General features: G+C 44.1%; 1 protein-coding gene across 1 annotated transcript; it reads left to right on the top strand.

Annotated features, from left to right (window-relative positions):
• The first annotated feature begins 621 nt into the window (after nucleotides 1-621).
• On the top strand, nucleotides 622-12,039 carry HYPK (huntingtin interacting protein K). The gene is made up of 4 exons (XM_044283215.1): nucleotides 622-823; nucleotides 1,573-1,628; nucleotides 9,043-9,094; nucleotides 11,583-12,039. The coding sequence occupies exons 1-4, from the start codon at nucleotides 662-664 to the stop codon at nucleotides 11,676-11,678; spliced, it is 366 nt and encodes a 121-aa protein (XP_044139150.1). The 5' UTR covers nucleotides 622-661; the 3' UTR covers nucleotides 11,679-12,039.
• Nucleotides 12,040-12,789: the final 750 nt, after the last annotated feature.

The following is a 12,789-nucleotide window of genomic DNA, read 5'->3' on the forward strand; positions in this document are numbered from 1 at the left end:
TTGCTATGGGCAATTAAGCCAGTTCTACTTTACACCAGGTCTAATAAATCTCCCCCAATGTCTTCAAAATGTGGACGACAGACACATGCTCAAATGTAAATAAAAGCTGAGAAATGTTTGTTTTTCCACAATAATGCCTCTTGTACATCGTCTTATTATCTTTTGGGAGACACCTTATGTCATTTCTCGTCAAAAAATTACTTGCTGGTTGAATAAAAGTAACTTTAAGTGAAAATGTGCCAGGGGTATGAATAATTATGGGCAGCACTGTATAGTAAACCCTTTAAAATAACTGGTGACATTAGCAGCAGCAATATGCTGGAACTGTTCATGGGAAGACGTAGCTGTCTGCTCAGTGGCCACCGGGTGGCGCTGCTGAAGCACTGTGGCAGCCATTACGGTAACGTGCCCCGTATTCGTGGACTGCGTTCACACAGATACATTGTAAGTGAACCGTCATGCTTGGATAACAATTATTAAAGATGAATGTGAAGTAATAGTGACACCGAGTGACGCTGGCTGGTAGCTTAGCGGTTGCATTGGCCGTAACCAGTCTTCAATATGGCGACATAAGCATCACCACAGGTTATGTTCCCAGGTATCCCTGCAGCGGAAGTCACGTGACGGCTGTCGGAAGTAGAGGTCCACGCAGAGAGGAATCATGGCTGCTGAGGGGGATGTAGAGCTGGAGTTAGAAACTGAGGAGAACTGTAGTGAGCGGCCGGCGGATAAACCGCGCAAACATGACAGCGGAGCGGCGGACCTGGAGAGGGTGACGGACTATGCGGAGGAAAAGGAGATCCAGAGCTCCAACCTGGAGACGGTGAGGCGTGGGTTCTCGGGCTGAATGAGCTGTTCCCTGTGGACGACCATGTGTAGCCCTGGGGTGCCCGGTCCATGAGCTCCAGGCAGAGGCATGGTCACGTGGTGGTCACTGCAGGCTGAGTGTGGAGCCCTGCCTGTGCTATCAGGACATGGACACACAGACCTGCAGGAGGTTGCTGCGTCTATCAGACTGTCACCTTGCAGGTGATGGTTTCCATAGTACAACTATATGGTAGGTCAGTGGGTTAACATGAGGTGTAATGGGTGAGACGGGGGATTTTATTCATGAAGCACTACTAAATCCCACAGACATTAGCATCAGGACTAATGGGTCTCGCATTCTCAGTTCCCTATCAGTATGTCCTTGGGGTGTGGGAGGAAACCGGAGTACCCAGAGGAAACCCACCCAAACACGGGGAGAACATACAAACTCCATTGGTCGGATTTGAACCCAGGACCCCAGTGCTAACCACTGAGACACTGTGCTGCAGGTTTCAGGTGTTCCCCTCGGATCCAGCCTCTAGGTCAGGGATCAGCAACCTCTGGCACTCCAGGTGTGGTGAAACTACAACTCCCAGCATGCACACCTGCTTGGCTGTCCTCAGAACTCCCATAAAAGTGAATGGAGCATGCTGGGAGTTGTATTTTCACAATAGCTGTAGGTTATACCTGTCCCATAGACTCTCATCTGTAGATGGAGCAGTACTGTATTGAGTTTTTAATTCTGACTGTGCTTTTGTCTTTCAGGCAATGTCAGTGATTGGGGACAGGAGGTCGAGGGAGCAGAAAGCAAAGCAGGAGAGGTGAGCGTCACAGGAAATGTGCAGTCGGGGGACCCATTCTGATGTCCTCTAATGGTTTTCAGTTTCCCATGCATACTGCGGCAGTATGTGCTTGTTTAAAGGTGTCCCACAAAAACTGTTGTAGGTGATAAATATCAGATTGAGGGGACGGGGGGGAATGCTTGGACCTCCAGTGATCCCAAGAATGCGGGTTCTCAGACCTCCATTCCTGAATGGAGCGTATTGCACATGTTGGTCCACCATCCTTTCACTTTTCTGGGACTGATCCAGCACTGTCTGTCACTCCCATGAAAAGTGAATGGAGCAGTGGACTAAATTGCACTACAGCTCCATTCCCAGAGGAGACTCCTTGAGGTTGGCAGACCCTGTGCCCCCTCTCCCTAGGGCATGGTTTTCGTGGATAACCCCTTTAAGGGAGCTATAAGATTACATTGTGTAGGATGTACTACAGTTACAGAATGTATAAGAATATTAGCTCAGGAGAATGTATCTTTATGTATTGCTGACGCATTTCTGATCATAGTAAGGCTCCTTTCACACTAGCGTTCGCTGGTCCGCTCGTGAGCTCCGTTTGAAGGGGCTCACGAGCGGACCCGAACGCAGCCGTCCAGCCCTGATGCAGTCTGAATGGAGCGGATCCGCTCAGACTGCATCAGTCTAGCGGCGTTCAGCCTCCGCTCCGCTCGCCTCCGCACGGACAGGCGGACAGCTGAACGCTGCTTGCAGAGTTCGGGTGTCCGCCTGGCCGTGCGGATCCGTGCGGATCCGTCCAGACTTACAATGTAAGTCAATGGGGACGGATCCGTTTGAAGATGCCACAATATGGCTCAATCTTCAGGCGGATCCGTCCCCCATTGACTTTACATTGAAAGTCTGGACGGATCCGTACGAGGCTATTTTCACACTTAGCTGTTATATGCTAAAATAATGCAGACGGATCCGTTCTGAACGGAGCCTCCGTCTGCATTATTATGATCGGATCCGTTCAGAACGGATCCGATCGAACGCTAGTGTGAAAGTAGCCTAAGTGATGGCGTATGCTCGAGGGTATGTCATCCTTACTAACCAGAGGTGGGTGCCCAATTGATGAGTCCCCCATCACTCTTAGGCCAGGACCAAATGCAGTCAAAATGCCATGTAGATGCCACACTGAACTCCAGAACAGTTCCCAGTACAAGTCAAGCAGGTTTTGTTTTCAAAGACCTTTACATAGTAATCGGCGCATGCGCTGGATTTTCAGATGCACGGCGCGCTCATTCTGTTGTGGAAATGCCATAGGTTTTCACTACCTTTTACAGATAAATCTGAGGCAAACCTGTGGGAAAATTTGCATGTAGCACCTGCATAGCAAATTTGTGGTAGAATCTGCATGTATCATGCAGATTTTTCTATAGACTTGTGGTGAAATCTGCTGTGGACATTATCCTTATCATTTAGACCTGAAACGATTACTTGATCGAATCGAGTAATTCGACACAAAAAAATCCTCGATGCAAATTTTTCGCATCGAGGATTTGTTTGTGTCATGTGACCATGGAGCAGGAGTGAAGCGCATGCTATTACTTAGCGCTCCGTGGTCACCCGCCTGCCCACACCACGCTGCACTTTCTTCATGACACATCATCAGGTCATAGTGCACTATGACCCAACACTGTGTGACGTCAGGACAACAGTGCATCGCGCAGAGAAGGAAGGAGCTGTGGAGCGGCGCCCCTACAGAAAAGGTAAGTACTGTCGCTGGGGATATGGCTAGGAGGGGGAGATGGGGGCAAGCCGGTGGCACTGGAGTGGGAAAGGCACTGGGGGAACGGAGGTTGTGGCACTGGGGGGAACTGATGCACTTGGGCTGATCGCACAGGGGGGAACAAAGGGTGTTGGGGACTGATGGCAGGGGGTCTGATTTTTATTTATTTTTTTATAAAGGAAAACAGTCTATTAATTCATTTTTTCTTATTAGATTACTCGATTAATCGTAAAAAATCGATAGAATACTTGATTTCTAAAATAATTGTTTACTGCAGCACTGCAGGCTATCTTTTCTCTATGATTGTGTAATAGAGAATTTCCCTTACGCCCATGACAGCACCCTTGAAAGACGGGTTCCGTCTAGACTTTCTCTCCCCCACTTGAAAGATTAAAGACTACAAATCTTGTGCAAGAAACCTAGCACTAAAACAAGAAGTGTTTTCCCTTCTAGAGAAAAAGGTTCTAGTACCTGTTCCAGACTCAGAGAAAGGGCGGGGGTTTTATTCATCCCTTTTTTCTTGTACCCAAATCAGACGGCGCAATTCAGAATTATCATAAACCTGAGGGATTTAATTCAGTTCCTAAGATACAAAAAATTCAGAACAGAATCTATACAGTCTGCAATAAAAACATCTATTTAAAGACTGTCATGGCCACCATAGATATAAAGATGCCTATTACCACATCCCAATTCATGCAGATTTCCAAAAATATCTGAGTGGCAGTTTCCATGGAAGGAAGTCCATCATCTACAATACAGAGCACTTCCGTTTGGAATATCTTAGGCCCCCAGACTCTTTACAAAGTTGATGGCAGAGGTTATGGCCCACAAAAGGGAAAGGGACATTTTGGTTGTTCCTTATTTGGATGGTCTTTTAGTGGTGGCAAAATCATAACACCTTTTTAACCTCTCATCTCCAAGAAGTATTGCACATTTTGACAAAACTAGGATGGCAGATAAACTAGAAAAGTCAAAACTGCCCCCTTCCCAAAGTTGTGTATTTTTTGGACTGATTCTGGACTTAGTAAACTTATGTTGTATCCTTCCTCAGCACAAGATATCCCGATTTTTAAGAGAAGATGTGCGGTTCTTGGTAACCTCAAAAGATCTAACCATCAGACAGGGAATGGCAGTATTAGGCAGAATGACCTCCACGTTATCCGCAGTCAATTGAGCCCAGTTTCACTCCAGAACACTTCAGTGGAAGATTCGAAAGGAGTGGTAGGCATCACTATTAGAGATGAGCGAACTTCTGTTTTAAGTTCGGCGTCTAAAGTTCGGGGGCGGGTTAGCGGAGAATCCCGATCTGGAACCGGATATGGATTCCGACTTCCGTTGTGGTCCGTGGTAGCGGAATCAATAATGGCCGATTATTGATTCCGCTACCACGGACCACAACGGAAGTCGGAATCCATATCCGGTTCCAGATCGGGATTCTCCGCTAACCCGCCCCCGAACTTTAGACGCCGAACTTAAAACAGAAGTTCGCTCATCTCTAATCACTATCCCCATTGAATGCCCTGCTTCCTCTCACCTTTCAGGTGATGCAATCCTTAACCCCTTAGTGACCAAGCCTGTTTGGGCCTTTATGACCAAGCGTCTTTCTTCCTTTTTTCATCGTCGCGTTCCAAGAGCTATAACTTTTTTATTTTTTTGTCTATATAGCTTTATGAGGGCTTGTTTTTTACGGGACAATTTGTAGTTTTTAATGGAACCATTTTTGGGTACACATAACTTTCTGATTAACTTTTATTAACTCTTTCTGGGAGGGAGATGGGGGAAAATAGCAATACTGCCACTGCGTTTTTACATTATAAATTTTACGGCGTTCATTTTTCGGTACAAATAACATAATATCTTTATTCTCTGGGTCAGTACGATTACAGTGATACTAAATACTTATAATTTTTTTTACGTTTTACTACTTTTTTTTCCAATAAAACCCCTTTTATTAACCCAAAAAATGATTTTGCATTGCCACTTCACAAGACCCATAACTTTTTTTTTTTCTTTTTCTATGGAGTTGTGTGAGGGCTTGATTTTTGAGGGACAACTTGTATTTTTCATTGGTATCATTTTGGAGTAAATGGCGCTTTTTGATCGCTTGTTATTACGTTTTTTTCGGTGGAAACTAAGAATAAATTAGAAATTCTTTCTTTTTTTTTATTTTTATTTTTTACGGCGTTCACCATAGGGGATAATTTATGTAATATTTATGTAGTCTGGGTCGTTACGGACGCGGCAATACCAAACATATGGGGGATATTTTCTTTTTGCAATTTTTTTCATTGAAAAGCGTATTTTCAATGAAAAAAAAAGCATATTTTTTTATTTTATGGAATTTTTTTTATTTAATAAATGTGTATTTATTTATTTTTTTTACTACTTAAAAGTCCCACAAGGGGACTATAATATACAGTATTTTGATTGCTTTTAAAATGTAATGCATTATCTCTATAAGGCATTACATTTCAATAGCATTTCAATAGCGATGCTATTCAAACCTTGACCAGCAGGTGGCGCCAGAGAGGCACGGCCTGCTGGAAATAACTGAAGACAGGCTCGGGGCCCTGATCGGAAGTGAGGTAAGCTTCCGAACACATCAGCACCCCGCGATCTTATTTTCGGGGTGCTGATGGGAGACAGAGGGAGTCCGCTCCCTCTGTCACCACTTTACATGCAGCGGGCGCCATTGCGCCCGGCATGTAAAGGGTTAAACAGCCCGGATCGGCACTCCTGCCGGTCCGGGCTGTTAGAGCAGGGTCCCGGCTCTCATGTGAGAGCCGGGTCCGTGCTCCCCGCTGCACGGGGGAGCCGTGCAGCGCTTAGACCGGGCCGCCGTAAAAACGCGGCAGCCCAGCCTAAGGCCCCTTAGTGACCGCCGTAAAAACACGTATGGGTGGTCACTAAGGGGTTAAAGGGACACTGGCAGGGCCAATAAGCATATTGAGGTATATATATATGGCAGTACAGGTCTTATAATGGGTATTACAATCATCTAAGTATCCCCCCTGTCCACATTATACATACAGTAAACTTAAGTTTTATAACCTGCTCCAACGGTTTTCAATCTGCCCAAGGGGCGGCGTTTCACCTCTCTTGGGCCCAGCCAGCCTCCCCAACTGCCGCTTTGAAGCGCCGCCCAGCTCATGAATATTCAGTTTGCTGGGCGGCTTCTGCGGTCCCCGCTCTGAAGTGCTGCGCTTAACAGTGCCCGACGCATGCGCCGGATCTTGTGAAGTCCGGTACAGTAAGCGCTGCCCAGCTCATCAATATTCACTTCGCTGGGCGGCGCTTACTGTCCCGACTTCACAAGATCCGGCGCATGCGCAGGGCACTGTTCAGCGCAGCGCTTCAGAGCGGGGACCGCAGAAGCCGCCCAGCAAACTGAATATTCATGAGCTGGGCGGCGCTTCAAAGCGGCAGTTGGGGGAGGCTGGCTGGGCCCAAGAAAGGTGAAACGCCGCACCTTGGGCAGATTGAAGACCGTTGGAGCAGGTTATAAAACTTAAGTTTACTGTATGTATAATGTGGACAGGGGGGATACTTAGATGATTGTAATACCCATTATAAGACCTGTACTGCCATATATATACCTCAATATGCTTATTGGCCCTGTCAGTGTCCCTTTAATCTGGTGGCTGGATCCTTCAAATCTGTCTCAGGGCCTCCCTTGGGATCTACAGGAGCAGATAACCATCACCACAGACGCCAGTCCAACCGGGTGGGGCGCCTATTGTCAGTGGGGCGTTCGACAGGGGGTTTGGAGCTCAATGGAGAGGACTCCCAGAACATGAGAGCTCAGAGCAGTTTTATTTGCCTTAAGAGAATTCCTACCCATAATACAAGGAAAGGGAATAAAAATTTCCTCAGACAATGCCACGGTGGTATCCTACCTAAAATGTTAAGTAACCTCTACCATTTAGCTTAGAATATGAAAGACTTTCTTGAACTTATCTAAATACCCGGTAGATCCCTTGAGATCTCCTATGTCTAAAATATTAGATTTTTAAAAAATGGGTCTCAATAAGAACCTAAGACCTAGCACTCTTAATGTACAAATTTCTGCCCTTAGTGCTTTTTTTGATTTCCCTCTTGCCAATCATCAATGGATTAGGAGATTCTTTAAAGCAATTAGTAGAATTAAACCTGTGATCAGACCCTCAGTTCCCTGTAGGATCTTAATCTAGTTTTGTCTAGAATGATAAAGCCTCCTTTTGAACCACTACACGATTAATCTATTAAAAATTTGTAGTTTAAAACTGTTTCTAGTGGCACTTACCCCTGCCAGGCGCATGGGGGAGATTTCTGCCTTTTCAGCCTCTCCTCCTTATATTAACATTTTGGAGGATAGTGCTCATTAAACCAGATCCTTCCTTTTTATCTAAAATGGTCTCCCAGTTTCATAGAACCCAAGACATCGTTCTTCCATCTTTCTGTCAGTCCCCAAAGAACGAGAAAGAGAGGAGGCTCCGTTGTCTAGACGTGAAAAGATGCCTGTCTGAATACTTGAAAGTCACTAGTCAATGGAGAAAATCCTCTAGACTTTTCATACAATTTGGGGGTAGAAACAGAGGTCTCAAAGCTTCTTCTAGAACACTATCGAGATGGATAATGGGTGCTATTACCTTAGCCTATTCCTCAGTAGGGAAAACTCTTCCTTTTGGATTTGGTGCTCACTCAACCAGATCCATTTCTACCTCTTGGGCAGAGAGGGCTAATGCATCTCTCGAACAAATTTTTACAGCTGCTACCTGGAAGTCTCCATGTACTTTTTTTTATTATTTTTTTGTAGAGCCCCCCAAGCTAATACTATTCTAGTCGTCTGTCATGGGTGCTGTTATGGGCGTAAGGGACATTTCAGATTACACTTACCGGTAATCACTTTTCCTTGAGCCCATGACGGCACTACCTTTCAGCCTGTGTGTTAGATGTAATCTAGGACAAGTTCTCGCAATTAACTAATGGTATAGGGGCAGGGCCCCTCCTTAAGAGCTCTCCACAAAATTTCCTGTCCTGGATGGAGGCAGTATCTCCCGGGTGCCGTCACGGGCTCATAGAAAGTGATTACCGGTAAGTGTAATCTTAAAGGGAACCTGTCACCGAGATTTTTGGTATAGAGCTGAGGACATGGGTTGCTAGATGGCTGCTTGCACATCTGCAATACCCAGTCCCCATAGCTCTGTGTGCTTTTGTGTAAAAAACAAAAAAAACGATTTGATACATATGCAAATTAACATGAGTCATATCTTACTTGTGTGACCAGAGAAGTCATATTTTCAAGCTCTGACTCATCTCAGGTTAATTTGCATATGTATCAAATCGGTTTTTATACATAATAAAAGCACACAGAACTATGGAGACTGGTTATTGCGGATGTGCTAGCGGCAATCTAGCAATCCATGACCTCAGCTCTATACCCAAAATCCTGGTGACAGGTTCCCTTTCAATTTCCAGGATATAATAATAAGCCTACAATGTCAAAAAGAAACCAGAATGTGGTCTCCTTACATTATTGATGCTGTTCCTCCCATACCATTCTTGTCCTTGTGTGATTCTTTTTTTTTTTTTTTTGAGATGACCTTATGTGTCACATATCCAAAACTGCCACCATGGAGCCTGATCTTATATAAGGAAAATTACTAAAGCACTCATTTGTTGTTTCAGAGAAAAGGAGCTAGCAAAAGTTACCATCAAGAAGGAAGATGTGGAGCTTATTGTGAGTATGAATTACTATCTGGTAATAAGTGCCAAAGATGTGGAGCTAAAAGGGGTTGTGTAGCCTGTTACAAGTTATGGCCTATCCTCAGAATAGGCCATAACTATCTGCTCCGTCAGGGTCTGATTTCCCCCCCCCCCCCCCCCCCCCCCTGCGGATCAGCAGTAGCTCAGGAACTAGACTGCTCCATCCACTACTCATAATGGATAGAGCTGTGGTCCTGGAGGGCTTCCCCTTTGCAGACATTGAACTAGCCAGAAATGCTTGCCGATTGCAGCTCCGTAGTTAGTCTTTAAATGTAGACTATAATACAAGCTGTAAAAATGGACTTACTGTTGTGTCCTAATTGTGCTTTTCTAACCGCAGTAGAACGTAATGGTAGATCCTGGTGATTGTGTGGGGACATGCAGTCACATCAGAAGCCTGGCTGTGATTGACCACTGAACTCCCACTGTAAGGCCTCTTTCACACTAGCGAGTTTTCTACGCAGGTGCGATATGTGAAGTGAACGCATAGCACCTGCACTGAATCCTGGACTATTCATTTCAAGGAGTCTGTGTACATGAGCGTTGTTTTTCATCCACTTTTTCTGCGTTGCGTGAGAATCACAGCATGTTCAATATTCTGCGTTTTTCACGCAGCCCTGGCCCAATAGAAGTGAATGGGGCTTCAGTGAAAAACGCATCAAAACTAAAACACTGAACACAATTGAAGGCAAAACTGACTGAACTTGCATGCAAAATGATGCGAGTTACACTGAAAGCACTCTGACACAATCCGTATCGTTCGTGTGAAAGTGGCCTAAGGGTCACAATCAGATAAGTTTAACTTTGATGTGGGCTTCTCCCCACTTTGCTCGTCTTGACTGATAGGTCTGTCCTTGTGCACAAATAGGGAAAGACCTGTCAATCAAGCCAAGCAGGAAGAAGCCCCCAGCAGCATGAGCATGTTCTCCTGGCCGGCTTGTTTTTAAAACTGTTCATCTGAAATGCTCCGGCATAGGAGAATAAAAAGTAGCGCTCTGTAATGAGGGAGCCTGCCCAGACTTCATGCTGTATGTGTGTGTATATATATATATATATCTATATCCTACTGATCTGTCTTATGCTAAGGACTAATTAAGGCTCATTAAATGAATACATACGTATTGTATATTTTGCTTCGTTAATTACCTATACAATTAGGTATTTATTATCACCAGCTGCTTCTTATCTTATCTTACATCCCGTCATAAATTTATAAGTAGCCAAGGAGGCTTCTTCTCAGACTGGTACATTCATGAGAAGAATAACACTAAAGAGCAGAAACCTTTGTGCAACCTTACTTTGACCTACTCAAGACATACAAAATTGTAAATATAGTCGAGCATGGCTCTTAAAGGCAATGAACATCCATCTTGGATGGCTATCAATGTATTTACCTATGAAAAGGCACAACAAGGGTTAACAAAGTTTTAAAAAAATCAGTTTTGAGTAACTTGACTGGTGTAGTTTCTATAAAGGGGTCATTTATGGGGGGTTTCCACTATATAAGCCCCACAAAGTGACTTCAGACCTGAACTGGTCCTTAAAAAGTGGGTTTTGGAAATTTTTCTTAAACATTTTCTAAAATTGCTTCTAAAATTCTAAGCTTCCAACATCCTAAAAAAATAAAATTACATTTACAAAATGATGCCAACATAAAGTAGACCTATGGGGAATGTTAAAGGGGTTCTGCACATTGTTTAAACTGATCTATCCTCTGGATAGATCATCAGCTTCTGCTCAGCGGGGGTCTGACACACGGGACCCCCGCCGATCAGCTGTTTGAGAAGGCAGCGGCGCTCCAGGAGTGCCGCAGCCTTCTCACTGGGAGTCCCGATCAGAAGCTGATCTATCCAGAGGATAGATCATCAGTTTAAACAAAATGCAGAACCCCTTTTAAGTAATAAATATTTTGAGGTATCACTTTGTTTTAAAAGCAAAGAAATTAGAAATTTAGAAAAATGCTAATTTTTTAAAATTTTTGGTATATTTGGGATTATATTGACTGAAGTACATGTGTCACAAGAAAATAATCTCAGAATGTCTTGGATAAATAAGTGTTCCAAAGCTATTACCACATAAAGTGACACATGGATTTGCAAAAAATGTCCTGGGCAGAAAGTTGAAAAATGTGGTACAATGTAGCAACGTTTTGGATCATCCATACAGTCTCTGTCTCTCAGAGGAGACACCTATGTCATTTCCCGTCAAAAAATTACTTGCTGGTTGAATAAAAGTAACTTTAAGTCCAACTTTGCCAGGGGTATGAATAATTATGGGCAGCACTGTATATCATCATTTAAATTCAATTCCAATTCTTGGTGCAGTATTTTTTGTCAATGACTGTATTTCCCTACACACATTTCTTTATGTAATGATTAACATCAAGTATGGAATTATCTGTAAGTGAAATTTACTATTACAAGGAGGAGCAGTTCTTGTATTAATATCTTCTTTAATTTCAGATGAATGAAATGGAGATACCCCGGTCAGCAGCAGAAAGAAGTTTGCGAGAACACATGGGAAACGTCGTAGAAGCGCTCATTGCTCTCACTAACTGAACCTAGTCTACACTGTCTTCTGATGCTTTCCTTATCATCCAAGAAAGCTTTGACTGGAGGAACCTGGATCTGTAATGTGGACTGTTCATTGGGACAATGGAGCACCAGTGAATTTGTGGAAATACCAACATCTAGTAGACACACTGCAGAGGTTGTCCTGTAAATTTTAGGGTTTTGGGTCATTTGCCTAAACCAGTAGATTTGACCCTCTCCCCCGAGATTGAGTATGATAGTTATGTTGTATAACAGCAGCGGAAATAGCAAAATAAAACTAATTGTCAGTTTGATTTTTCCACATTTAGTGCACAACATTGACCAAGTTTAGTCTGAGATGTGTGAAATAAACTTCTTTTAAACCCTGTAACAATGTATTTTGTGTATTCAGCTCCATTGTACAGATATATTAGTGTTTGGTAACTGCTGGTAGTAGTGGGTCTCTAACAATGTTCAGGTAGGACCGGACACCTTTCCTGACATGTCTGATTCACCCTAAGTTCACAGCGCGTTCAAACGCGCTGTAAAACGCTCAACACGTGAAAACCAATGCTTCCCTATGGCCCTGGTTCACACTTGAGCGTTTTACAGCGCGTAAACAAGTTCTTGCGCTTTTTAGGGGGCGTTTGTCGCGCGTTTTGGCCATAGACTCATTGGACAACACTGCAGTCAATCACACAAACGCGCGTTTACTATTGCAAAAAACGCGCGTCTCAGAAGCGCTCAGGTGTGAACCCCGGGGCAGTATATTGACAATCTGGCACTGTCAGCATTGATTGGACAGCGTGTAGTGACATACCCCAAGCTGCTAACACCCAATTGTCAATATATACATTTCTAAGAGGAAATAATGAGGAACAACACAGTTATGAGAAGACCCTAATGAGCTGGGCCCTTTTTGTCACATGGCCGTTCTTACAGTCCTCTCCACTTGGGAGTGACAGGACCAGGGCTCTGAGCCTTTTATGCCTGGAAGCTGACATAAAGGCAGAGTGAGAACTACTACAGTTAAGATCGGGAGTAGTTTATTCTCCAGGTGTACAGACTGCCGGAGATGCGCCTAATTTTTTCTGAGGTGTACACCTTGTCATAAAGCAGGCAAATCCTTAGGCAGCAT

Source organism: Bufo gargarizans, chromosome 2 (assembly GCF_014858855.1).
Source record: "Bufo gargarizans isolate SCDJY-AF-19 chromosome 2, ASM1485885v1, whole genome shotgun sequence".
Classification (NCBI taxonomy): Eukaryota; Metazoa; Chordata; class Amphibia; order Anura; family Bufonidae; genus Bufo; species Bufo gargarizans.